We start from the raw sequence: 27,958 nt of genomic DNA, 5'->3' as shown, positions 1-27,958 counted from the left end.
AGATCTCTGAAGAAGGAAAGGGGGAGGGGGACTTCGCTTGCTCTTTCAGTTGGGTGGTGAAATTTACCCTTTAGAGAAAGAAAACAACTAGAAAGACATGAAAAATGAACAAATACTGACACCTGCTGGTGGATCGATTTTTTTCTTTTCTTCCCCCCCCCTTTGAACTATTAAGCTTTTAGAAAATGCACCTGTTTAAACAAAATGGAGATAACACAGCTGAAGCAATGAATACTTTACAAAAGGAAACGTGATGAGCGACAACAATTTCAAAGGACAATGACTTTAAACCACATAGAAATCCAGAAAAACTTTGAGAGTATGAATCAACTCATTTTCAACTTAATTTCACTCGAAGAAATTTCTCAGGAAAATAGAGATGACTGAACAAAATTCTGAAGATAGAGACTTAAAGAAGGAACCTTATAAAACGCTCATTTCACAAAAGGAAGCATATGATAAGCAGCAAAAATTTCAAAGGACAATGACTTTAAACTACAAGGAAATGCAGAAGAACCTTGAGAGCATGAATCAACTTATTTTCAACTTAATTTCACTTCAAGAACTTTCTCAGGAAAATATAGCACAGATGATTAAATATAATTTTGAGATAGAGACTTGAAGATGGAATCATATAAAATAAAAAATTATGATTTAATCCAAATGGGAAATATTTTAATACGTTTAAACAACTTTGAAGATAAGGAAAAGAATGAGAAAAAATTCCCTTCAGGGAAACAAATGATGCAGCAAAACATATTAAGAAAGACAACGACCAGAGAAAAAAGATTAAAATGAAACTTCAGGAAAGAGATGGAGCATATCGAAAAGAATACTTCAAAAAGAAACATTTGTTTGAATATGGCTAAGAAATGGGAAAATTTTGAAATGTACTACTCTTAGTGGGAAATTTTTTCTTTTTTTTCTTCCTCTTAATATAATTGTTTTTTTTTCTGTTCTAAGCTGAAATGATTTAAACAAAAGCAAATGTTTTAGCTATTTAAATGTGATGATAAGGAAAATATAAAAAATGTGTTTGAATGAGATTTAAAAGATTAGATGATTAGAACTATTGAATGGAATGTTCAAAGTTTAAATAGATTAAATACAATCTTAGCTATGGTTAAAAAGAATGAGAAATTGAGGGAATAAATATATATTAAATTAGGAGAAATACATATTTTCATGTTATGTTTTGTAGTCTAGTATTCGTCTTTTTTCTCCTCTTTTTTGTTTCTCTTCCTTCTCTCTTTCTTTTGTTGCTGTTTTGCTTATTAAGAAATATAAAAGCATAAGAGGGTTTATATAGAAAAAACAGAACTAAATCCACTAATGTAAATATAGTTGAATGTTGAAATGATTGTTATTTGTAAGAACATTTAGAATTTGGAGGGAGAAATAAGCTGCTCTTTTTTGTTTGTTTCTTTTTACTTTTTTACTTATTGATTGGGAAATATAAAAGCATGAGAGGGTTTGTATGGAAAAAACAGAATGAAATCCACCAATGTAAATATAGTTAAGTGTTAAAAAGATTGTCACTTGTAAAAAGATTTAGAATTTGGGGGGAGAAATAAGCTGAAATAAACATGGTGACAGGATTTATGATAAGGCAACTAAAACGATACACAGGATTATTGAAATTATATATTTAACTGTTGTTAAGCAAATAAAATTGTCTTAATCTAATGTTTTGCAAAGAAAGATACGTTGGGGAAAGGGAAAATCAAATGAACTTAACATATGGAATATAGATTATTGAAATTAATTGTTAAGGACTGTCTTATAAATGTTACCCAGACAACCTTGTTTTATAATGATTTATGTTATGTTAAAAAATTCTAATAAAATATTTACAAAAAAAAAAGAGAAGCAGTTCTCCTTGAATCAGTAAAGCAGCCCTGTCCTTTTGAAAGCTTGCTTGGCTATTTTGAAGACAATTCTGGTTATCCACAAGTGCTTTGCTGGCAGTCCCAGACATGTGAACTGGTCTGTTTTATTGCAATGAGAAACACTGTTCTCCTAGCATTTTTGTGAAGTACTTTCTTCAGATGCTTTGCACAGCCTGCTCCTATGTTCAGTGGACCTAGAGATGTGAGGCATAAAAAAATAAGAATAACTGCAAAATGAGTGGTTGAGGTTCTTTTGAGACATGTTTCCCCCCATTAGTTTTGTAACACTGTAATCAGAAGAAAAGTGTCAAATGTCTTATGCCCCAGTATTTCTTCCTCTCCACAAAGACTGCCCCCCATAACAATCATTCTAATGTTGCTCTTTTTACAATGGCTTTTGTTTCTGGGTGGGCGTCCTCCTTGAGATTTCTCCACAGGTCCCTGCCACATCATTTGCATTATGGAAACAATTCAGCAGCCCAAGCAATGTTCCGCTCACTTAGCTGATTTGCAAAGCACCCGACTGTCATCTTTCTGTGGGAGATGTGAGCAAAGGGATTTTTGTCTTCTGACCTATGACCCAATCCAGTTGCAAAGCAATAGACCCGTTTTGGTTTCCCCACACATTCTAGAGCCCTTCACTTGTAGTCACACAGGTTTCTTCACAATTGGAATCAGATTGCCACTGCCATCAATCTAGTTTACAGACTGGAATCTGTGGTGGTGTTGCATCAAAGTGGGAACCCAGTTTAATGCTGCTTAGGTTTCTCTGAGATAAGTCAAGGTCACCTGTTGCCCTGCATGTTGCACCCAGATGGGGTTTAATTTTTTGCTACTTAGATAAGTTTAGTAAGTACCTTTTTGTTGTATGTTTGCTTAGAGAGTGGATATGTAAATGAAATTATTTACAATGTTCAGATCCATGGATGATGGTGGTGAACAGGCACAAAGGCCAGATTGGTCCATTTAGGGAAGTGGTTCTTTAACTTTTTGTCATTGCTCTTTTTAGAGGAATACACCTCCTCTAAAAATCCAAACACCAAAGCAACACAAATGAACAATGAAAACAATTACTCATGAATGGTGAGGGTAGAGACTCTTAGCTGAGGAAAAATGACAAATGGGTGGGAAGGCCAAATGAATGCACTCTGCTTCCAAAAAGCCTGGGAACTTTGGGTGGTTGACTATGGCTTGATAAGTGCTATTTGTCTATTGAATGTTAAACCTTTCTAGAAGATACAAATACAACCCTTCCTCCCCCCCACCCCGCAATTCAGTTATCCTTTTCTCACCTCCATTCACGTTTACTCCCCATTTTATATTCCCTTCGCAGGGCAGCTGCCCAGTTCCTCTCCATATTTCTGTCATGCATATTACAACAGTTTGTGCATATCAGATGGAGAAAATGTGCAGATATCAATTGTAATAATGGGGTACTTTATTTTTCAGGAAATCAATTTTAATCGGTAATGCTTTTTAAATGTTGGCCTGGCTTTTGGAATGGGATTTCTGACAAGTATATGGATACACATTACACATTAAAAATTGTGCTATTTAGGGAGCAGCTTCTTTGCCTTCATGTCAGGATGTTTTCACCTATGCTGCAGTTCTCTGTCTTCACCAAAGATAACAAGGCTGTGTTTATATCTCTTACCCAGATTTTCCCACTAGAAATGTTGGCTACAGTTTAACTCTGTGAATGTTTCTTCTGCCATGTTTGAATTCACTGTTAAGAGATTTAGAATGCAAAGTAGACAAATGGAAGGCTCCTCTCAAGTTCTTTTGGGTGAACCTTAAGTACCAATTAAAAGAACAACAGTATTCCCAGTAGTAAAGCAAATTAAAACAAACATATGCAAGCCAACACATAAGTTGCACCATCACAACCTTAATCAGCATACTTAATTAGCTTGCCATATAATGGATAAATACAACAGTATGATCTACAACAGGGCTTTTCAACCAGTGGTACGGGTACCACCTGTGGTACATTGGCACTGGCAGGTGGTATACAACCATCCTAGGAAAGTGGTAGCGGGGGAGGGGAATGAGCTGAACCGATGGCAGCACCACACAAGCCTGAGCGAGAGATGGCTGGAGCTGCAGGGCTGTCAGGGCTCAGTGGAAGCGCCAGGCTCCAGCTGGAGCTCAGCACTGATCCTGGCAATTCTGCTGAGCCCAGAAGCGCCGATCAGCTGGAATCTTGCAGCATCTCCAGGGTCTTGTGATTTACATTCAGATGCTTGACAACTGATTCATATTTATGACGGTCACAGTGTCCTAGGGTCATGTGAAGTGACCAAAACCTGCTGCAACTATCCAGCAGACGGGGGGGGGGGGGAATAAAAACCAAACACACCCCACCCCACCCCCGCTGCCAATCCTCAACAGAAATGCTCACAACAATGAAAACCTCAGACAGGAGGAAGAGCGCTGCTGGACAGGCAGGCAGATGTCTTGCTCGGCTGTGGCTTGGGGGGCACTTTTTTCAGTGCCATTGTAACTTTGAATAGTCACTAAGCGAACAGTTGTAAGTTGAGGACTACCTGTACTTTATCATTTTTTTTCTTTTTTTTGGTCATCAAGTTTTTGACACCTTGCTAGACGACTGGTGGTACTTGGATGTTGACATATCCTAAAAGTGGTACAATGGGTGAAAAGGTTGAAAAGCCCTGATCTACAATGCTCCCAGCAAAGATATGCAGGGGGAGATCATAATACTGTTACAAAAACATTAATGAATTTGAAGTTCTTTTATGTGCGAGGGAGGAAGGGAAAGATTTTAGTCTCCAAATTTTAACTAACGTCTTCTCCTTTAAAAGGAATTGAAGATAGCTCAGGCTGATGGGTATTGTCTTCCAATATGCCTGTATTCATGATGCAATAGGCTGGTGAAACTCTTCAACTATCTCTTTATGATTCTTGGGGGGGATAAACAACACTGCCAGAAGAGGTCTTGTATCAATTTCCATAGGCTATGATTTTATGGGCATTAAGAAGATTGGGAGCAGATAAGTGTCGGTGAATTCTTCCAGTTGAGGATCAAGACATAAAAAGAAAAAAACCAGGATCTTGGATGTGAACAACTGGCTACATACAGTAGGTAGTGCAGCTGAGAAGGGTTTGGGTTCCATGATTATAGATGGGGCTATTAGATGATGGACTTTCAACAAGGTTGTATCACATAGACTGACAAGGATGTTTTCAATAGGCACCACATGGTGCTCATCATTAAGGGTGTTAAAGAGCAGCAAATGGAAGAGGATGGCAGCAGCCCAGAACCTACTATACTGTTAAATCCATGGCCAACAACCACAGGAGAGAAAGGAAAAAGTGCAAGACTGGAGTGGGAGACTTAGAAATTGGCAGGAAACTACAAATGTGAAGCCAGCAGGGAATGATGAAACTTGGTGGGATGCCACGATTGGAAGAGTCTGGGAAAAGACAGCTTATTCAAAAGGAACAGGCTCAGTAAAAAAAAAAAAGTGTACTGTGCAACAACTTTTCAATATACTTTGATTGGTCCAGAACAGTGGCGAGATTGCTGGCAACTTTGCTCCTTTTGAAGTTACTGCATTGATTACCAATCAGCTTCCCCTCCCCCTCAAAAGGACTGACTACAACTTACAAAGCTTTAAATAGCGTGCCAACTGGCTAGTTCAAGCACTGCCATGCCAAAATTCTCTTTTTTGAGCCTTCAATGATTTAATGGTGTTCATTTTGTACCAACCCATATATAAACGGGTTGGTTATATATGTATGTTTCATCGTTTTACTCTATTGTAATCCACCCAGTCTTTGGACTGAGGTGGGTTGTAAAAATTATAAAAAAGCTTATTGTAAACTATCCAGATAGAAAATATGGATGAAGCTTTTCTGAGCCAGATGATCACATTTTCAAAGAGGCACACAACAAGGATGATAGATTTCTGGTGGACTTGATATCTGCTGGAGATCTGTGTCTATCCTTTTTTGGCCACCTCATTGTCAAAACAAGGAAAGAACAGAGTTGGATGGCATCAAAAATTAAAAATAAATGTATGTCTTTATGCATGTAACCAACAGGGAGGAAAGTGAAAGTCAATGAAACTTTGGAAGAATGTTTCATTGAGTTTCATAATTACAAGGGAAACACTAGTGGTTAGTTTTGTGTATTGGATTTCAGAAAAGCAGATTTTAATGAAATCAGATGGAAGGTGGGTCAGATCCTGAAAGAGAAGTGTTCAGGGAAGATGGGAAATCCTGAAAAATAAGCTATGGAAAATGCAATCATGCACAGTTCTTACCAGAAGGAAAAGTGACCAGTGAGGTCACATACGTTTTCTAACATGCTAAAAGAAAAAAGGGACATGTAACCCAAGGGGGATATAAGGCAATTGCAAAAACAGACAACAAAAACAAACTACAGGGACTATGTCAGAAAAGCTAAAATTGAATCTAAGCTAAGCTTGTAAGAAACGCCACCGACAAAGCAACATTTTCAGATACTCAGAAACAAAAGGGATTAAGGTTATAGGGTTTTTGTAAGGTAAATGGGATGAACTGGAAATGAGTGATAGTGAAAAAGCAGAAAATCTTAACTTGCTGTTTCTCTCAGGAAACAAAATTCCAACAGGCCATCAGTGTACATGTCTTGTGAAAGAAAAGAGCTTCAATTTTGAATACATGAAAAAAAAGAATCTTTTACTAATTTAAATTAATTTGGGTTTCCAGGACCAGATGAAGCTGACCCACCTTCCATCTGAGTTCATCAAGAAAGTAGTATAGGAGATCTGAGGACAGCTAACTATCATCTTTGAGAAGTCCAGGAGACCTGTGAGAAATTCCAGTCCCAATCGTAAGTCAAAGACTACCTGTATTAACAGAAACACAGGATTCAAGTCACATATCTCTTTCTTTTCCTCTTTGACCAGGCCCAATTTGGAATACTAACTCCAGGTCTGGGCACTGCAGTGTAAAAGAACATGGACAAATTAGAGCAAGTTTAGAGGAAGGCCGTGAAGATAGTGAAGGAGCTAAAACCAAATCCCAAATAAAGGAGCTGCAGAAGAGATGCAAAAGCAGTATTAAGTATTTATAAAAATGGTTATGATATAGAAGTAGGAGACTTATTCTCCGAACACTCCAGTAGGGAGGGTAAAACCTAATGTGGTAGGTAGAACAACAGAGGATTCAGATTAGATAACTAGGAAGAATTTCCTGGCACTGAGTAACCAATCAGGAGAATAGACTGCCCAAGGAAGTGGTATTATGTCATTCACTGGAGGTATTCAGAGCCTGAACAGCCATTTGTTATATTATTTTGTTTGAACTGTCTCATTTATTGGACATGTTACATCCTTGCTCTAAGGATGAGGTCAATTTAGATAACTTTGAAGTCCCACTGAACTCTTGATTTTTATGTCAGGTGTACATATATAAAAGAAAGAAGCAATTTCTTTCCCTGACAGCATCTTATATATGTAGTAGTATCTAGCCACACTTGACCCCTCTCCCCCTGCCAAGGAAAAGCTTAATACTTGAATGGAAAGAAATTCTAGGGTTGCACAACAATCTGAATAGTTGCAAAACATCTGGAAGAAGTCAGTCGTAAATGATTATCTCCGTGAAGGAACCAAAGCTCAATCTTGACTTTTACTTTTAGGAGCAGCTTGCAACCCTTACAGGATTGCACAAACTGATATTTCAAACCCTTACCTGCTATGCTACACCAGCTCTTAAGGCAACTTTGGCAGGTGTAGCATTTCTATTTCCCATACGGCAAGCTGAAGGAATCATACTTGTCAACGTCTTGAAAATTTCATAAGAACTTTTCTCTGCTCTATTGACATTTTCTATCCAGCTAGGTGGGAAGACACCTAGAACATGGCAAATGAGAGAAAAGACACCCCCACTTCTATAGCTGCTCCTGGCACCTGGTCACATTTTCTTGAATCCAATTGAATGAGAAGGTAACTCTGCTCTCCTCTGTGGGATCTTCAAAGGCAGTAATCATCTTGCAAGAGAACCTCTCAGTCACAATTCAGCCTAATGGCACTGGGAACATGCTCCTTCTGTTATAATCAAGAATATAACATAAAAGGCCTCACTCAAGAATGAACAGCTGCCGTCTACTACTGCTGGTAGTCTTTTGATATATAAAGTAAATGAAACAATAGTGCTGTTCTAAATGAATGATGAGAGAAAGGGGAAGGGGAGGGTGGAAAACTACGGTATAAATAAGCAACTATCCATCCAGTGATTGCTTAATGCATGTTAATACACCAACCATGCCTTAACATTTCGGAGAAATCTGCACGAACATACTTTTATTAAACTGTTGGGATGTTCCTGCTTGTCCCTATGTTCTATTGCCTGACATAACTCTAAGGACTCACATGTTTTAAGTTACCAAGCAGTCACCATTTCAGAGTTAGAGGCCACGCGTATGCCTCATTTTTAATGGAAAACGGCATTTCCCTAGCGGATCCTTCAGCAGGTATGAAGATGTCAGCTACCTTTGCAAATAATCTGGCACATCTCTGCAGCAAAAGGGGCTGAATCATATAATCACTCCTGGAGTAAAAATCCTGCAAAATCTGTCACTAGGGAGTTGATGTGAAAGAGGCCAGCACACTCCAAGCCTGGAATGATGTCATTCTCCCAGTTTAGTAGTGCTTTCTGCAAGTTATATTTAAATGACCTGGCACACAACCTGGACACGAGTATTTGTTTCTAAAGCATGTTGTTGTTTTTTCCTGTAGAATCCATTGTTCAATTCCAAACATAGAACATTGAAACAATCGTTTTCTTCGGAGTGGGTCCATGTAGGCTGTCATATTTTAGACTGGATGATCAGTTTGCATCCTCTGCCTGGAAGCACCTGGAGCCATGAAGCTTTGTCCTCCTGTGGAGGTGGCACGGCGTGAAGATGCTTCTTTTTGTTTCTCAAGGCAGCACTTCTAGTCTCGCGTCTCAAAACAGTCGTTTCATGGAATTTAGTTCAAAACAAAAACCCAGCTTGTTCTGAAGTAGTGGCCGCAGCCAGAATTGTCCAGATACACAAAGATATCCTTTGTTATGGCAGTACTGAAAAGGTAGCCATTCAAAGGAGGACATTCAGAGAGACTTTTGTTAGCTCAATGGTTTCCATCTTTAGAGAAGGGTAAGGGAGTAGGGCAGAAGAGAGATTAAGTACAAGCAAGACTTCAAGTCAAAACCCACATAATTCACACAATGTTGGAGTGTCAGCACTCCCCTGAAAATATTAAGAGCTTAAGCGTTACAAAAAACGTGTTGTTGTTGTTGTTTTAAAAAAAGCATTAAAATATTCTGGTGACACATGCTGCAGAATGTTAAAAAACACAAGTTTTGAACTAGGTTCAATTCTTATACTGACTAAAAGATAGTCCTCGACTTATGGCTGGTCATGTAACGACCACTCAGTTACAATGGCCTCGGAAAGGATGTTTTACAACTTGTGAAGCATTTACAGCCATCATGAAATGTTGCAATGCCTCCCTGCAGTCCCATGACCACATTTAGGCCACATAACAACCGGTTCACATTTGCCACCAGTTGCAGCATCCTCTAGTCATGTGACCTCAATTTGCAATGTTTTTTTTGCCAGTTTCTGGCATTTTTCCATTGGGGAAAAAGTCAGGTCAGTCAGTAGTGCGTTGACTTCTGGTCGCAATGGCTTACGACCAAAATTCTGGTCCCAATTGTGGCCATAAACTGAGGACTAGCTTTATACCTTTAAGTAATGGTTAAGAAAGCACTCTTGGATTTTAAACTCAATCCCTACAAAACATTCAAGAGATCATGTTTCAAAGCATTATTTTCCAGACAGATTTACTGCAACACATGGGCAGTTGAGTGTGAAAAATTAAAATTACGTGAGTGAAGGGGAAATTATGGCAAATAAATAAAATCCCAGACTTCCTCTCTTTAGGAAGCCCTCCCAAAAGAGTTTCCTTAAACGAAAAAAACACCTCTCTATGGCTGCTAGGGAAGTCTGACAGTAGGGGTGCTCTTTTGATCCTGCAAGAATCCATACGATTCTTAGCTGGCAGTGTTTCACTTGTTGCCCTCACTTAATTTGGATATGGTATATTCTTTCAACATGCTGCAAAAGATTCTGGAGCACACAGAGCACTGAACAGTATCACAGATACTCTTTTGATTTTATTTCCCTATTAATAGAGAAATATGCATAGAAGTGTCTCGATTGGCTTCCAAAATATCTCTTTTTTTCAAGCTATAAATGCTATCCCATTTGGCTAGGATTAAACCAATGTTTTTCAACTTTAGCAATCTCAAAATATATGGACTTCAACTCCCAGAACTCCCCAACCAACTTGAATTCTGAGAACTGAAATCCACATATATTAAAACTGATAATAAAGTTGAGAAACAACTATTTAAACTCTGCTCAGAATACTCCTTTCTTGCTCTTACTGATCATTTTTGGGAGCAGAGAAGATTAGGCAGCTACTCTGAGATTTGCCTCAATCAACTTCTGATTAAATCATTAGAATATGGACATTAACTAGACCTCACAGATACTGAGCTTCTTCACATGCTTCTGAACAGCAGGCCAATAAGAAATTGAAAACTGGGCCTACAACGCTCCCAGTTGTTCAAGAAGACCAACACTCATCACGATTTGAAGAAACCAGGCTTTCATATTGGGGAATTAAATAGGGAGATCAGAAGCCTCTCCCACTCAAATGCTGGAAGAAACATGTTTTCAATCTATGTATCTCCACCCAAAGTCAGTTTAGCAATTGCAGTACTGACATTCTGTTAGAAATGTAATCAGGAAAACTTCATACAAATGCTCCTTCCTAATTAGCCTAACACAACAATAGATCAGAGCAGAAAAACAAGAACCTACAGGCTCTATGTGCTCAGATAAAAATCTTCAGATAATTAAGATATTACAGATGCAATATTTGAATCTCATTGGTGTTAGGGAACTGGGTGCAAATGAAGCTCAGCTTTTGACATCAACCATTGTGCTGGGCCTTGACAACTTTTACCATGGGGTTTCCTAATGGAAAAGGAGTCCAAATGAGACATATTAATGCTTAAAGGAACTTTGGTGGAAATCCAAAATCTCTTACTCCCAGCAGAATAAGCATTAAGGGAACCACAAAGAGCAGCAGGGCAAGCTTACACACTTTAAAAGTTAGCAAAGAAATACACATTACCTTCCAAAATATTCCCTTTCTTGTTATCATGATGTCTGGACAGGACATCCCAAAATTTCATATCAGATACATTTTAGAAAGAAAGTGATGATCTTGTAGAGTTCAAGTAAACCACCTTATGACAGAATCAAGGGAAATGGAGCTTTCTCTGTTAACAGGCCATAGTGGGGAAATGTCCAAAGGTAAGATCCAGGAGAAACCACGATCCCATCTAATTATTAATCTGCAGTTAATTCCACCAAACTATCAAAATGGTAAAATAATGGCAACATTATTTTATCATAAAAGAACGGGAATACTTTTTTTTTTAAATTCCATTTATATCCCGCCCTTCTCCGAAGACTCAGGGCGGCTTACAAGCTTAGCAGTAGCCTTCATTCTATGTATATGCCTGCTTATTAGGGCTTTCGCCCCCCCCAAGCGGCATTATTACAAAGTCAGCTTATTGCCCCCAACAATCTGGGTCCTCATTACTTCCATATTCTTTTGGAGTGAATTTTGCTACACACTTTTAAGTTCTGAAAACAATAAAGGAGTGGTGCAATTTTGTTTCCTTGTGCGCTTGTGCATCTAGAGGAGTATGTATTCTCCCCAAGATGTAAACACAAGACAGAAGGAAGATGCAGCTTGCCATTTTCCCCCCATTCCTGCATTTAAATCTTGACATCTATCCAGCAGAAGCATTTAAATTAGCAGAACTCAAATATAAGCTTCTCTTTTCAGATAATCAAAGCCACAAAAACACAAGATTTTTAGCAACCACAGTATGCCTACTGACTTTTGTCTTCTACACTGCAGTAAAACTGAGATTACAGGTCTGAAAAGTAGAGTCACCACAGCTGTCTGATGTACAACACAAACATGCACACATTTTACTTACGGCCTGTATTAGCCTGCTAGGGCCAGTCGGCCTCCCTGAAGCAAAACTGAATTCCAGCCCAATGCCCAGACTTGCTAGGACTCTATTTGCCATTTCTTCTATTTTCAGGAGTAATGAGACTGACTTTAGTTTCGATTTAGTTCTGCAGCTTTCTCTGTGTAACATTCTATTGTTCTATTTAACATTAGTTAGCATTACAACAGTGGGTACGAACTACGTACCCTTGACATTTCCAAGTGCACAGTTCTGCTCTGGAGGAAAACAAATATTCACAGTATCAGTGGCTTTTCCTCCTTTAAAGATCCACGATCATTTGGCAGGCTCGGCTGTGTAAAAGGCCTGGGAAAGGAATCTTGTAGGCGACGATGGAATAATTTCTGCAAGATCTGCTTGTGAGTCGACACCTATATCTATGTTTGTTTAACACTGGCAAGAGTCCTGTTATGACAAGCAGACAAAAGGCCTCTGGTGGGTCTGCGACATGATGGGAATGATCACACGGGGGTTTCTTCCAGTCTAAACCACCTGTCCCACAGCAGAGCATTTGTAGAGTCCAAGGTTACAGCCCAGGGAAACCACTTCCAGGGTAACTAGTATTTGTGTGTGTGAATGCTCCATTTCTTCCTTGAGCGAGATGAGGAGGATCATGAGAAGAAGAACCATGAGGACAGAGTTATGTCACTGATAGCCATCCACAGCAGAACACAGTATCAAACTCTCCTAGGGCGCTTTCTGTAAGAGTTTTCTCTGGCGTACAGGAACAGTGCTAAGATGTCCGCATAAAAGGAGCCCATAAAAGAATCCGAGCCCCAAACTATCACAGCACAAAAAACAGAATAAGCACTACCACAAGGATAACAAGGAGGATGATAATCGCACACCACTGTCTTCGATCTGCCGGTAGAAACAAAATCAAGAGGAAGAGAAATTAGTTGTATACTTTCCAGAGATGCTAGCTCTTTTCACCGAGAACAATGCTAGAGTTAAGTTAGGACTGGGGGGAGGGGGAGACAGCAATAAGAAAAAACATGGTGTGTTAAGAGAGACCTTCTGCAAAACAACCCACTTACACATTGGGACACGTCAATCAATACGGTATGCACCACAAACAACTCACTCCTTGATATATCAATCCCCTGAATCAATGGCAGCATATTACTTTTTAGCAGAATTTTTTATTAATTGCTCTTTGTTTATGACATCATTTTATATGGCCACCCATCTCATAGATCCACTGGGCAGCTGTCAACACATCAAAAACAATAAAAGCATTATCAATAAAACCTAAAAACTTATAATGGACATCAAGAAAAAAAATCTAAAGCCAGTAGGCAAGGCTTGGACCGCCTAAACCTATGACTCTTGTGGTGTGAAGCACATACGTCTTCCATGCTTTGCAAAAGTGTCAGGTGCCAAATTAATCTCTTTTTTATTATTTTAATTTTCTACCTTCTGACTTGAAGATTGCACTTTTATTTTCTCAAACAGTACAGACTTTGCAGGTCTGAAACAATGGTTTGAGACATCCTATTGATGTAGAGGCTGCAGCTGCTGAAAACGGTCTTGCCTTGCATGATGGAAAAATTGACATTTTATTCATTTTTTGTTAGATTTCAGGCCACTTACCACTAGTCATATGGGATGCTTTTGCAAGTTTCTTCATAACATTATCTAGTCGAGTCTGGGTGCTGTCCACCTCATGAGAGAAATCATCCAACATGCTGCAAGCATAGGAACAGTGCATTGATTATGTTCTGGACGAATGTTGTTTCTTCACTAGCATTTTATAGCATCGCCTAACACTGCTCCTGTGTTCATTACTGATATAACGGCATAAACGTGAACTGAATATTAGAAGCCTGAGATCCCTATGATGCAATGGCCTATGCGTTGAAATTTGACATAAGAAAAGTTAGGCAAGGTGTTACAAAAAGTTGTTACCTAATAGAGAAGTAGATATAATTTGGAAGAGTCTTAGAGTCTACTTCCTCATGAGACTCGATTGTAGCTATCATTTCTCTTTTCTCTCTTTCAGTCATTACCTTCCCCACAATTTTCCCTTCTTCATTTATTCATTTTGTCTCTCTCTCACACAAAGTTCATATGATCTTTCACTTATATATAATTTTTCTCATACTACAGCCTTCCAAATCAATTATTACAAAAAGTTCCAACTATAAGTTACGTAAGACATACGTAATTATCTCCTAACAGTATTAGTAATGGTAAGGATACGAAACCCTTTCCCATTTCAGCCATCTGTCTGTTAATTAGTGTTCTAATCCTATCTTGTCTATTGGAGTAATCAGCAGGTATGTTCAAAAATATTTTGTCTTCCTGATGAATAGAAGAGCAACAAGGGTAGGGATAATTTCAAACGAGAAATAATTTCTTAGTTCATACTGCCAACTTCCTATCCTATAACTATTTTTATTTTCTAAAATTCTTTATATACTTGTCTAATTTGGAAAATAACTGACATTACAAAAATACAAACTGAGGAGTAGTATACATGTTTGTTTTCAAACATTATTTTTTCAGATGTAATAGAAAAGCAGCAATCTTGTTTTTTTAAGCTTAAAGTTAACTGGACAGGATTGGGAGAACGGCAATAATGAATTACTGAAACTCTTTAAGAAGCAAGCAAACTGATTGCTTGAGTGTATTTGTGAGAAGCAATTATCTACAGAAATAAAAAATGTTATCATTCTAAATGGCAGATTCATTTAGTAAATTTCCCCTTTGTCTGCATTGGTACTTTTTATCAATGTCTACCACCCTGAATGAATATTTCTTTGAGTTCCATTTGTTCATTCCAAAATGTGTTTTAAGGATGAACGACTTTGCTTTTATTTATTTATTTTGGTTTGTATAGATAAGGACTCATGCTGCTGATTCCATTTCATAAACACACAAAATAGATCAGTGGAACAACCTGCATCCAGAAGTGGTGAATGCTCCAACACTGGAAGTTTTTAAGAAGACACTGGACAACTATTTGTCTGAAATGGTATAGGGTTTCCTGCCTGAGCAGAGGGTTGGACTAGAAGACCTCCAAGGTCCCTTCCAACTCTATTATTACTGAACATCACACAGTGAGCCAGATGTTCAGACTGGATTTGGCATTTATGTCTACCAATCGAGTCCTTACCAAGGACCTGGGATAGGCAGATGTGGATGTTTGATGGAAGCAGTTCCTAGTAAGGCTGCCTTCTGCAATTGACTAATGGCGAATTTGTCAATGTCAGTGGTGTTCAAGTGGTGCTCCAGTTGTTTTGGGATTGCACCCAAGGCATATTAATAATAATAATAATAATAATAATAATAATAATAATAATAATAATAATAATAATAATAATATCATGCACGTACTCAATAACTTTCTTTCTGACTCTCAGACATCCAAGGGATGATTGTTCAAGAAGAAGTCAATACAGTAGTGGGATTTAGCTGCAAAGAAGGCTGCTAATAATAAATTTATATTATGCAAGCAGGGGTTCAATTTGCTTAATACTCACACAGCTTGTTCATCCAACTCCCCTCCAATGCGTTGGGACATATTCTTTAGTACTCCAATACTTCCAGAGACCAGCTCCAACTGTTCATCCTGTTGATCAATGATTAACTGGAAGACAGAACATGGAGGTGGGTAAGGGGACAGGAAGAGAAGAAAGAGTTATGTAGTTCAAATTATGCATTGAAAAGATAATTGGCTTCTGACTGCAAAATGCTCTATCTTCTTGAGCATCCATAGACTACCTTGAAGAAAAAGTTCATCTTGCCATAAAAAATGACTGAAAAGTTATCCTTCCCCACTCTGGACATTTTTTCCTAAAGAAAAAAATCCCATCTTACAGGCCTGACAAGATCTGAAAATGAAAATATACAACTGGCCACTCCCAGACACTCTTTGGGAAAGAAATGCTCATATCACCTTGAAGGTATGATGCTCACTGTCACCTCCTGACTCCCCCAATCTGAAATACAAATGTGAATGTATCCTGAGGTTGCATATGAATCTCACCTATTATCTTAAGAGTCTGTGAGATTCCTGGGTGAAAGCCTCATCTAGATCCCACTCTGTAAGTGGCTAGTTGGAATCTTTGCACAGACAGACAGATCCAAACTACCTGCTGCTGTGCTTGCTGATCTTCAATGAAGTGTGAATTTGCGGACTGCAGTTCTCGTTCCAAGCGGCTGTATTTATCCGCCCCGGAACTCCAACTTCTACTTTCTCCCAGAAGCACCTGCATAAGAATTGGAAATACAAGGTCAGTTACTGCATATTATTGAAACTGAACCCTTGCAAGACATAGATGCTGTTTGTCCAAAAACACATGGATCTCTGTCATCTCCGGATTAGATTCTAGATGGGCTGGCACTCGTTTGAAGCAGCAGATGTTATATTTGAGGGTTCTCCAGGATTCATAGCTACTGCTGGATTCGCAGGAAGAGACTAAGGTGAGGGGATCTTTGCTCAGCTTTGACTGATGCTCTGGTTGCAGTCCAACCTTGAGTGAGACGTCTTGGTGCCAGTAACTCATGCTCTCACCACCTCTGGGTTAGACTAGTGCAACATGCTTTAATGGGGATGCTTCCAAATATTATTTATAAACTGCAACTGGTACAAAAGGTGGTGGCCCACATACTGACATGTGAGAGTAATACCTACTACAGGTGTACTGACTTTCAGTTGACTTCTTGGTTCAATTCAAAGTGCTTCTTTTAATAACATGAAGCATAACATAAAACATAGATGCCTCTCTGCTATCTACCGGAGTCTCTCTTTCAAGGAATACCATCCGCACATCCCAAGAAGGGATTTTTAACATTCTCCCAATCTAAGAAGTTGGGCGGGGAGGAGGGAGAGAATGGAGAAACAGAAGCAATGTTTCTCTGTGCAGCCCCTTTGCTTTTGAATAATGTTTTCCGGATAAGATTTATTAGGCGCTCACTAGCTTTCTTTTAGAAAGCCATTACAATAGTATTGTTTAACAGAAATTTTGGCTCAGGGCTATTACCATCGGATATCAGTGAGGAGTGCTCTTTTCTTGTTTACTGACGCTTTTTAGTCAACAACAACAACAACAACTTTATTGATTAGCCCTTGGGCCATATCAAAGTGCAAAGTTCCAGCAACAAACCGTCACCAAAAATTGATAAAAGCAATCCAAAATGGAATTTGATAAAATACAATTTAAAATGGAATTTGATAAAATACAATTTAAAATGGAATTAAAATAAAATACAATTTAAGATGAAATAGTAATAAAATACAATCTAAAATGAAATTGTAATAATGTACAATAATTTAAGATATAGATAAAATATGATAACATTATATTTCTGAGTCGCCCTTGCAATCTACCCCAATCAGTCCCACATATGCAGATCTTAACCGGATCATTTTGTTTAAATACTGTGCTACGTTAAATGTTATTTGCAAGTTCTGACCGGACATAAGGTAAGTTATTTTGATATGGGGATCCCAACGGGTCATTCGTTTGGTATATAGACCAAGATACCTGTCTCTCACCCTCTTATACAGACAACAGTCAAATAAGATGTGAGCCAGGTCCTCTACCTCTGCTGCTCCGCAAATACAGAGACTTTTTAGTCATTATCAATTCTGGGGAGGGGGGGGGTTGTTTGACTGCTGTATTCCATTCAGTCTCTATTAAGGGGGATGGACTATTAACACTGTTAACAAAATAACCCACTCTGTTATTTTAAACTGTTTATTAGCTATTTTGATCGTATTTTTTTATTTAAAACCTCCAGAATGTATACTTGAATATGGGGCATGCAAGAATGGTAAAGCAAATGGACAAATACAACATATAAATCTTATGACTCAGACTGATTTCATCACATTTCCAAAATCAGAGGTTTAAAGACTCAGTAAGATTCTATTTTCAATGCTGCTGCTATAGCTCAGTTTTCAAGCAGGTTGTGAAGAAGCAATCTCCTTCTTCCTCTATAAAAAGAACAGTGGCAACAGAAAAAAATCAAACCAATTTGAAACTAAGTTGTTAAAGAGAAGATGAACTATAGTAATGACAAATGACCAAGAAGAAAGCTCTGCTTGTTTTAATCTACGTTTACATCTTAACTTTGCTGTTTCAGAGCTATGTCAGACCCAGAACAGTATGAACGTGCAAGATTTTGACTATTAATTTTTAGAAAAGCTTGTGTCTGCACAGTTTAACATGTATAGGCAATACTTAAGAATAATATTCTGTTTACATAGTTTTAAAGGGCACACAAATAGATGTCTGTTCACTTGAAATCCAATCAGTCTTGAGCTCTTAGTATGTCCAGGAGAGGCTCAGGGAACTGATTGGCTTACCAGCATCTGTTCTCCACAGCAAGACAAAGGTACTGCTGCTCCACACAAACTCATCTTCCACCAAAGCTATGTCTATATTTGGAAATTCATGGTTTCTGTCTTCAGCAGCCCCAACATTCACTCCTTGATGGATTATCAATGTAAGCATAACAATAATTCCCTCCCATCCATTAATCTAGGGGGAAAGCATGAACCAAGTCCAGTATGCTTTCTGAACTAAGGGAACCTTCCCTTTTCGTTGGGTAGCTAATGTTACAACTAAACACCTAATATCAACACTCCAGTCACAAGTAACGAAGTTGGCATCCAAGTTGCAAGGTAATCCAGTTAACAGTACTTACCTGCCTGTTTTTCTTTTCAGCCAGCGCTTGAACAGAAGTATTTGACATTTGATCCTTCATATCCTATTTTTTTAAAAATAAATAAATAATATAAGTTAGCATAATTGACTGATACGGTAGTTCAATTGCCGTAAAATAATTTATGTGACAAATAAAACCCAACTACATTGTCTTTTTCTTGCTTTGTTTTCTTTGGGAATGTTCCAATAACGAAAAACCTTGTAAGTATTAATTCAGGGTCAATAAGCAGATATTCATTTGCATATTTATTTCAGGAATCAGACTACATATAATCCACTGGAAAAGGAAATGCCGATGCAATACCAGCATTTTGCCAAGAAAACCAAATGGACATTCATAAACAGGACAATGTCAACATGATATTGGAAGATGGGCCCTTCAGCTAGGAAACTATTTCACAAGGGCTGCGGAACAGTGGAGGACAAGTACAAGCAGCCCCAGTGTTTATGATGTGGCTGGATTAAAGCTGAAAGAATGCCAAACTGCTGATATGGCAAGAGGGAAAAAAAAGTTTGATGCTGCAAAGATATGCATATCACTGGTTTATGGAATGTTGCCAAGTTTATAGTCAAACTAAACTTGATATTGCAGAGCAAAGTCAGGATTGAATACTGACAGTGTAGGAATTGGCAACTTGGAATGCAGTGCACATCAGTGTCAAATTCTTGGTGAACAAGAAAAACATAGAACAGAAGGAGTAGTCAATTTAGCTATCATTATTAGAAAAAGATATGAAACATAGTACCCAAACACAACTTCCCAAGTGACAGAATAATCTCAATTTGAATCCAAGGCAAGCTAGTCAGTGTTATAATTCTAAATTTATGTTTCAGCTACAGATGCAAACAAAATATAAGTGGAACAGTTCTACATGTCTGGTAACATCTTGATAAAAAAAGCACCAAAAAGACTCATCATATTAGCTACAGGAGACCAAAATGCTGAAGTTGGAAATGAAATAACATATGAAATAATGGGGGAATTTGGCCTTGGTGCACAAAACAAAGCCGGAAACAGAATAAAAACAAAAGATAAAATTCACAGAAAAGAGGTAATATAAATGTACAGAAAAATTCCACAAAAAGCATCTCAAAATTGATGTCTAAAGGTTTGATCATGGAACTAGAGCCAAACATTCTGGTCAGTGAAGTTAAATGAACCCTAAAAATTATTTCTAATGCTAAAGCTTTAGAAATCAATGAAATATTCTGTTCAACATCTTACAACATGATAAAGATACAGATAAAATATTACATACAATAAGTACACGTAATCCTTGACTTATAACTGGTCGCTTAGTGACTGATCAACGTTATGACAGAGTCCCCAAAGAGCTCTTATGACCCAGTTCCAATAGCTGCCAACATCAAGTCATTGCATTTGGGGCACATGGCAACTGGCCTGTGCTTATGACCATTTACAGTATCATACAACAGTTGTTTACAACATTCAGTATCTGTTACTAAAACACAACTTAGCCAGGAAAACAAGAAACCAAGGGAAAGGAACTCAACCCTCCCCCACCTGACTCTTTAATTCAAGGGGAAGAAAGGGGAAACACTCTCAGGCTTTTAAGATTCCGTTATTCTGGCCTACGTCAATAAAGTAAAATGCTAGCATTTCTCGTGATCTCTCAATCCTGACATGGCTTCTTGAAGATCTCACAGCCAGATTTTTTTAAAAAAGGTTGACAAAAAGCAAGCTGGCTAGTTATTATCACTGATACCTTCTGTTTACAAGAACTCAAAGGAGTGATCACTATTAAAGACAATCTTGGAGAAATAATGTTCACTGTGACATAATTAGAAATGACTGACAAATGAGCAAATCACCACAAACATGGAAACCCAGAAATAAAATACTTTTTAAAAAATACTTAAAGCAGGCATCTTGAGAACTACTGTAATGGCACAATCTAGAGACCCAATGTTCCCTATCTGATATAAAGGCATTTTGCTTTTTGTATTTTCATGATTTCTGCCCTATAGTGTTGAGGGAAGTGATGGATTGTCATTGTAGAAAATGACAAAAATCCTGTTTCATTAAAACAGAGATAAATATTGTAAGCTATTTTCATGACCTGCCCTCAGAAACACTGCATTGCACGACCACAATTCTGTTTTTGTTCATGAAGAAGCAATTTTGTGAGATATCTTCATTTTCCGTTTAATTTCATGTGAACCAAACTGTTTATGCTGTAACAAATAGGTAGAATTTTTTTGCGCTATATCATAGTGTTGCCTCAAGAAACTCAAGTGTCTTACCCTGACCACTTGCCGAGTGCTTGTGATGAACGCTTTTCTCACACCTAGTTCTGTGGCATCAAGGTTGAATTTCCGAGGATTTGCTTCAACAATGCGTTGAGAATAATCAGTTAAGGGATTACATTTCAAATGCATTTTTACTTATATATTTTCATGAAACCTTTAAAAATTAAGTGTTAGTACACAAGGAAAAACTATTCTATCAGCATTTTTAAAACTGCTATGCTCTTATGACTTGCTTTGTTTTCTGTTTTGTGAGATCCTGGGCTAAAACCATTATTAACAATGCTACAGAATTCAATTTTGACGTCTTTTGCTGACTAAGTGCTTCTTAGAGTTACACTATTAAAAGTATTTTCCTCTAATAATGTTCCATTTGTGACTACAGTGTAAAAGGAAAGCAACACACACACACACACAGCTTTATACTTTGTAAATGTACAAAGGTATCAATTTATAGAGTGCATGTCTTATACTTTTATAAAGGACAGAAGTTATATATTTCTGGGTTCAACAACTGCTCCAAAATAAGTTAGTTGAGAACTAGTAATTATTTTGTTGAATAATTTTATGGAAAAACCATTTGGTTGCTTGAGTAGATACTATGTGAGTTTATTTAACTATTCACACCAAGAACAAAAAGGATATTAATTGTTTCATCTAAATCTTCAAGATCCCACTCAATACTCCTTAAGTTGTTCCTTAGCTCATTTGTGGTCCAGTCAATTTCTTCTCTTGTAGCTGTTGACGGATCTTGTAGGAGTTCTGTCCATCTCTGGAACAACCCCTGAGCAGTATTCACTGCCTTCTGAACTTCCCTGGAAGTGAAAGGAGGAAAATCTTCATGAGTGATGAAGGTATCATCATAAAAACTTTAAGTATCATAACATGAGACTATATGTCTCCAGTAAAACTTCACTTTATAGACTAGTGAATCAATAAAAAAACCCGATCCTTCAGTCTGAATGTGAAATGCATGCATACAGCCATTTTTCATATACATAATAATGTACACGGGACTTACAGTAGCTCATCTATATAATGGCACATTTCTAAGTTTAATTTGTATATATTTTCCCTATGTATGAAGGGTGAAATTATATCATAACTAAGAATCAGACAGAACTGATATTTTACTCTTCTATCTCTCTACTACACAAAGTATAGTGCTGAGTAGGTATGAATTATCCCCATGATCTTTTTGGTGGAGGGAAATGATTTGAAGAATTTATCATTCCCCTTTTTAAACTCCTATAATGCTACTGAAGTTTCTAAAGTGGCTTTAAAAACATATCAGCCGTAATTTAAATATCTCTTGCAAGGAAAGGATGGGGTGGAGGGACTAGGAATGCACTGATATCAGATAGACTAGGCTATGGCAGTCCAAGGAACACACTGAATATTTCTGATTGCAGATAACATGTTGCTGATCATACTGGTCTCTGAAAGTAATAAAGATTGATATGACATGTTAGTAATTCAATATAAGGGCCAATTTTAGACAAATTTGTGTCAGAAAACTCAAATGGTGCACAGTGTTTTATGCAGTTGAATCAGATTGTACACTATTAACTTTCCATAACACAGCAGCTGAAGCCCCAAATTTGGATTTAGGAGGACAAAGATTCCATTTCCTCACTTCTCCAGAAAGGGCAAAGAAAGGGAAAGGGTCACTTCAAAGGACGTTCTAGCTGTACCCATTCATGTCCTTTTTTTTATTTACAAACATCTTTATTAAGTTTAAAAAACAAACATTAAAATACAAAATAACAATTTTTTTAAAAAAGGGAGGAGAGTAACAGGACAGGTTAAAAAGTGACAAAAAATCATATATATAACAAAAGTGACCTCCAACATACTTCAGTACACAGATAACACAATTCAACAACTGTAATTTAAACGTAATCAATATTTAAACTGTCTTAAATATTAATAAAAACCCTAAAAGATCAATATTCATATTATATCCTCTTAATTTTAATATAATAACCATATTTTTAAAAAACACAATATTCATGTAGTCAAATCATATCTAATCCTCAAACCCTAAAGTCCAAAGATGATTTTTCTCTTCATGTTGTATGAAATCTAATAGTGGTCTCCCAGTAACAAGCAACTTTGTCAGGTTATTGCCTTTAAGGAAAGCAGTCAAATTTGTCATCTCATCTAGCTCCAGCATTTAATGATATCTATTAATAAATGTTCACTTATTGAAAACTGTTCAACTGAGCCTATCTTACAAGTTTTGAAGTATTTCACAACTGATAAAACTTTCAAAAAACATACAGCCGTATTCCGCAACTGTTTCATTTTCATTCATCTAAGTGATGGCTTATCTAAAGAAGTAAAACTTTAATGGTGAAAATTCCCAGTACTCATTTTATTGTATAAGATTTTGTTGAACTTTTTTGTATAAGATTTCACTGAACAACTTTAAAAGGTTAAATGTGTCTTATACTTTTTCAGTCATCAGTAGTGTGTTGGAAGGGTCTCATGGAAGTCCTTTCTTAAGAAACAATGACATAATGTACAGGAATGCCAAGAAAGAACTTGGTCAGATCAATTCAATCCTATGGAAGTACCGGTAATTCTGAGAACACATAAAAGCAAATGCTCTCATCAGTTTCAATTATCTTGGTTGCAAGGGGAAAAAGCAACAGTAAAGGATGTCTTTTTTCCCACATCAACAAAGTACAGTACAGACTTTTCTCATTTCCCCCTCCCCTTTATGTCTTTGACTAGGGACCTTGGTAACAAATTAGAAAAAAGGCTTCTTCTGTTTATAACACAGAGCCTTTAGTTCCAAAAGGACTCATTCAAAATTAGCAAAACATTCACAGAACGCCACTTACACAGTAGCTTATGGCTGTCATGCACATACTGTAATGAATTCAGCATGTGAAATAAGGAAACAAAGTACAGTACCTTTTAGTAACAATGATAGTGCATTTAGTATGGGGCAATAATAGCATTCCACAACCAATTATAACTTGTGCAAAAGACAACTGAACATGCAACAAATAACTAATTAGTATATTTTACTGCACCATACAAATTTTCACCTGGAAAATTATATTGAAAATTAATATATTATTTCAAAATATGGAAAGAGAAAATAGCATTTGCTAAATTAAATTTGAAGAGGCAATAAAAACATGTTAACTGTACATTTACATTATAACATTAATTTCAAAGAATTTGCTGTATGTCAGCCTATATGTGAAGCACATCCTATAGTCTATTTCAGCACAAAAGCTGCTTCAGTTCATAAGAGGACAGATTGCGATGCTTAGAAGACACATGATGATCATGCTACCAAATGTTATTGTTACTTCTCTTAATATATTCTTGCACATAAGTTTTTTATTAGCTTTTCCTCAACCTAATGTCTTTCAGAAGTGTTAGATTATAACGTTTATTATTCCCAACCAACACACTGATGTTGGCTGGGGATGGTGAGGGTTGCTGTCCAACACATCTGGACAGGATCAGGTTAAGAAAGCTTAATACAGTTATGGAAAATAAAAAAATTGAAAGGTTGATTAAAACTGAACAATATGCAATCTTCTTTCCTATCCGCATATGTTCACATATTGTACTCTATTAAATGCATTCTGAATGTACCTATCTTTCTTTCTTTCAGAAGCTTGTATGAATACTTCAGCTATAACAGCATTTTAAGGCATATTTAAAGATATGCTTTAAAGTTTTATACTTATGTGTATGCCATTGAAAGTGACCAGGATATAAATGTATCTTGCTGTGCAAATGGAAAACTCATAAACCTGGCCTAAAGACAATATTGTAGCACAATGATCAGTAACCTTCTGCTGACATGAAGCCAAACAATGTTGTTGGATGAGAACAAGACTCATACTGGAATGATACAGAGGCAGGAGCATGATTTTCTTCCTGGGAGATTTGGGAAGAGGTGCAGCGTTTGTTTTTAATTCTCTTAAATCATTTTGGGAGTTGAATTATATTTGTACGCATTACACATCAAAAGGTCAGGAAATCATTCTTTGATTTTTGGCAACCTTATAAGGAGAAGGCCGAGTGGTATAAAACAGGGAGTAAGAGGACATACGAAGCCCTGGTACCACCCTATTCCACAGTGTGGCATTCTGAAATATTGTCTCCAGATACAGCACTGTCATTTAACTATCTCTAGTAGATATTTACTGAAACTTTCTTGCATACATCCAACCACTTTAGGAAAATAAACTGCTACATCAAACTGAATAATTTGGTATGTCCTGGATCATCTATTACCCAGTTTAACTGAGAGAACTCACCCATTCCCCCCCATTCCTCTTCATTGTTTAAATCTTGCATTAAGGTAGTCAACGGTTCTTGTACACATCTCCATGCTTCATAACACATACTAATAGATCAAGGAAAACAGAGTCAACCTACCACCCTCCTTAGGATTTTAGCTAACATTGCTGCAGACAAGTTTGTGCCTGTAACGTTTATCAAGGTGTTTGCCAGATAGCATGGAAAGTTGGCTTCGACAGACCCAAGATTTGCTTCTACAGTACTAGGGAGCCGATTCACCGAAAAGGAAGTGACCCCTTACAACTGCTTGGACCATTTTTACAACATTTCCCCTACCTCTTCAACTAGCCAGACACACCGTACACTGTAACACGGAAGAGAAAAAAACCCAGCACAGCAGGAAGATTATCCTGCAGGGAGGGGAACAGGAAAACCCTCCGAGAAATAAAGACAATGGCTTCACGTCCAAAGGGGTGCAAAGTAAAACTGGCCCAATTTCAAAGAAGAGGACCGATCTTCCTTCGACTAAGACGCAGGGGAGAGGCAAGCTGGACTAGGCCGGGACTACCACCCACACCCTGGCAAAGCCTCCTCGTCCTCCGCCACCGCACCGCCCTCTCCTCCTTGCTGTCCACCCACCCTTTCACCACGAAGAAGGGGTCCTCCATGGACATGACGCCTGGCGCCCGTCGCCGAGCAGGCTTGGCTCGAAGTTGTCCCCCACGCCGTGCCCAGAGCTTCCAAGGCTTGCAACCGCCACCACCCCGCTCGCCTCTTCCTACGGGCTGGAGCGGCGGCGACAACGGCAGCGGCAGCGGCAGCGGCAGCGGCAGCGGCAGCTATGCCTCTCTTTGCCCGCCCGCTCACTCTTCTCTCCACTCTCAACGGGTTCCAGGAGCCCCTTTCAGGAGCCCCTTTCACGTGAGCAGGGAAAGCGACACTCCCTATTGGAGCAGAAGAACGTCCACCTCGCCCCACGTGACGAGGTAACACGGGAGGCCCCGCCTTCCCGTCTGAGCGTGTGGCCGAATGAAATGCGCCGGGGAAAGGAGGGGTTTGTAAATAATCGGGGTGGGGGGGTGGGGGAGGAGGTGTTTGTTTTAATCTCGGTTTTTTGGGTTTCTGTGACATGCAGGCAGGTTTTGAAAAGTTCTTTTTCCAAAAGAACTTTTAGGGCCCCAATGGCAATTATTATATTTATTTATTGCATTAATATCCCACCTTTCCGCCTAGGGCTAGGCTTAGTATAAAGCATTTCTTCCAGTTTTATGTTCAGGAGGACAACAGCCCTGTGTGGACTTAAGAGAGAATCACCTAGTCCTAGTGAGTTTCCATGACTACAAGTGAATCTGGGTTTCTTGTGTCCTAGTGTAACAATTTATCTAGCCAAATACAAAACTACTGTATCTCAAAAGGAAAAGGTAATTGATAAGTCCTGGAATTGGGCTACCGTAGCGTACTTGCAAAATTCTCGACTACTAGCTGACAGCAGGGACTTAAAAGTACTTTTGAAAATTACTTTTCATTTTTGTTGCCCAAATATGGTATCTTTATTAGACATTTTAATCATCTCTCTTTAAATTATTTGGGGGGGAATTCTTGAAAGTTTTATTTTTTCTACTATAATGTCTCTCTTTTCTGATACATAAACCATGGTATATTTTAAGCATGGTTTATTGAATAAATCACACAGCTGATTCATACAATTACTTTATGAACTGCAATAGCCAAATCTGCACAATACTGTCCAACATATTTTGACTTAGAATATTATGCAAACGTACTTTTGTAAAGAGCTGCTGTCATTATCACAACTCATCCAACCAGAGGATATATGTATTGGATATTTACCCACTAACTCAGGGTGATGCTTCTGTGGAAATGGATTTAATCTATGTAAGTGTTTCTCAGACTTACCTGCATTTGTGGACTATTAAATAAGAATTAAGAAAAATGTAGAGAGACTAAAATAACAAAATGAGCAATCCCTCCCTCCTTTTGATTTCATCTAATAATTATAGTTCCATTTGTTAATATTTTCCTCCCCCTGCATTTTAAAAGGCCTTTTATCATTGCAACAGAATGCTTCTCTCCATTTATGTTTACTTCCTCAGCAACTACTGGCTTCAAATTTTGTTTGCATAAAGCAAGAGAATTTCCTATTTTTAATATACATTGTTTTTACATCTTTGTTTCACTAACCTGTGGTTTGTTTAGCTATGGTTTGTTAAATTGGACGCATTTGCCTAACACATTAAGTTATAAATTACGATTTAGAAATCATAGTGGCCTGGTTCAACATTATAATAAGACTAGCCTCTTGAGCTACTTCATACCATCAAGATACTGCACACACTCATTCTTCGTGGTAAGTCATACTAATTCTTTCTCTCTGTGTGTATGTGCGTGCGTGCGCACACATACACATTTTTGAGTCAGTTTTTGGCTTCTGACGACTGGGCTCATTCCTGCAGTTTTTTTGGCAACATTTCAGAAGTGGTTTACGTTGCCTTCTTCCCAGGGCTGAGAAAGAGTGACTTGTCCCAAGGTCACTCAGCTAGGTTTGTGTTTAAGATTGGAATAGAACTCACAATCTCCTGGTTTCTAGCCTGATGTCTTAACCTCTATATCAAAATGGCTCTCTAAATAAAATGCACTACAGGGAAAAAGGAAGACCGATTGCTCTCCCTATGAAATTATAAAAACCTACCTTATCCAATTGTATCTCCATACTGAATCCAC

At 37.9% G+C, this 27,958-nt stretch overlaps 1 protein-coding gene across 3 annotated transcripts; it reads right to left on the bottom strand.

Moving 5' to 3' along the window:
* Window positions 1-40: 40 nt before the first annotated feature.
* STX6 (syntaxin 6) lies at window positions 41-26,100 on the bottom strand. Of its 3 annotated transcripts, XR_014491886.1 has the most exons (10): window positions 25,856-26,100; window positions 21,587-21,756; window positions 20,939-21,033; window positions 18,654-18,716; window positions 16,094-16,210; window positions 15,482-15,588; window positions 13,590-13,684; window positions 8,387-12,857; window positions 6,624-6,742; window positions 41-2,083 (listed from the first exon to the last, which is right to left on the bottom strand). XR_014491886.1 is itself a non-coding variant. In XM_083357518.1 (9 exons), exons 1-9 carry the CDS (start codon window positions 25,888-25,890, stop codon window positions 2,075-2,077), a joined length of 738 nt encoding a protein of 245 aa, XP_083213644.1. In that variant the 5' UTR covers window positions 25,891-26,100; the 3' UTR covers window positions 41-2,074. The 3 variants fall into 3 exon arrangements, 2 of the variants coding, with proteins under 2 accessions (XP_083213644.1, XP_083213643.1); XM_083357518.1 differs by lacking the exon at window positions 6,624-6,742 and having other exon boundaries at window positions 12,811-12,857; XM_083357517.1 differs by lacking the exons at window positions 41-2,083; window positions 6,624-6,742 and having other exon boundaries at window positions 8,304-12,857.
* Window positions 26,101-27,958: the final 1,858 nt, after the last annotated feature.

This window comes from Vipera ursinii (assembly GCF_947247035.1).
Source record: "Vipera ursinii genome assembly, chromosome: 3".
NCBI lineage: Eukaryota > Metazoa > Chordata > Lepidosauria > Squamata > Viperidae > Vipera > Vipera ursinii.
Note: the sequence above shows the minus strand (reverse complement) of the source record. Positions and strands in the feature narration are given on the sequence as shown.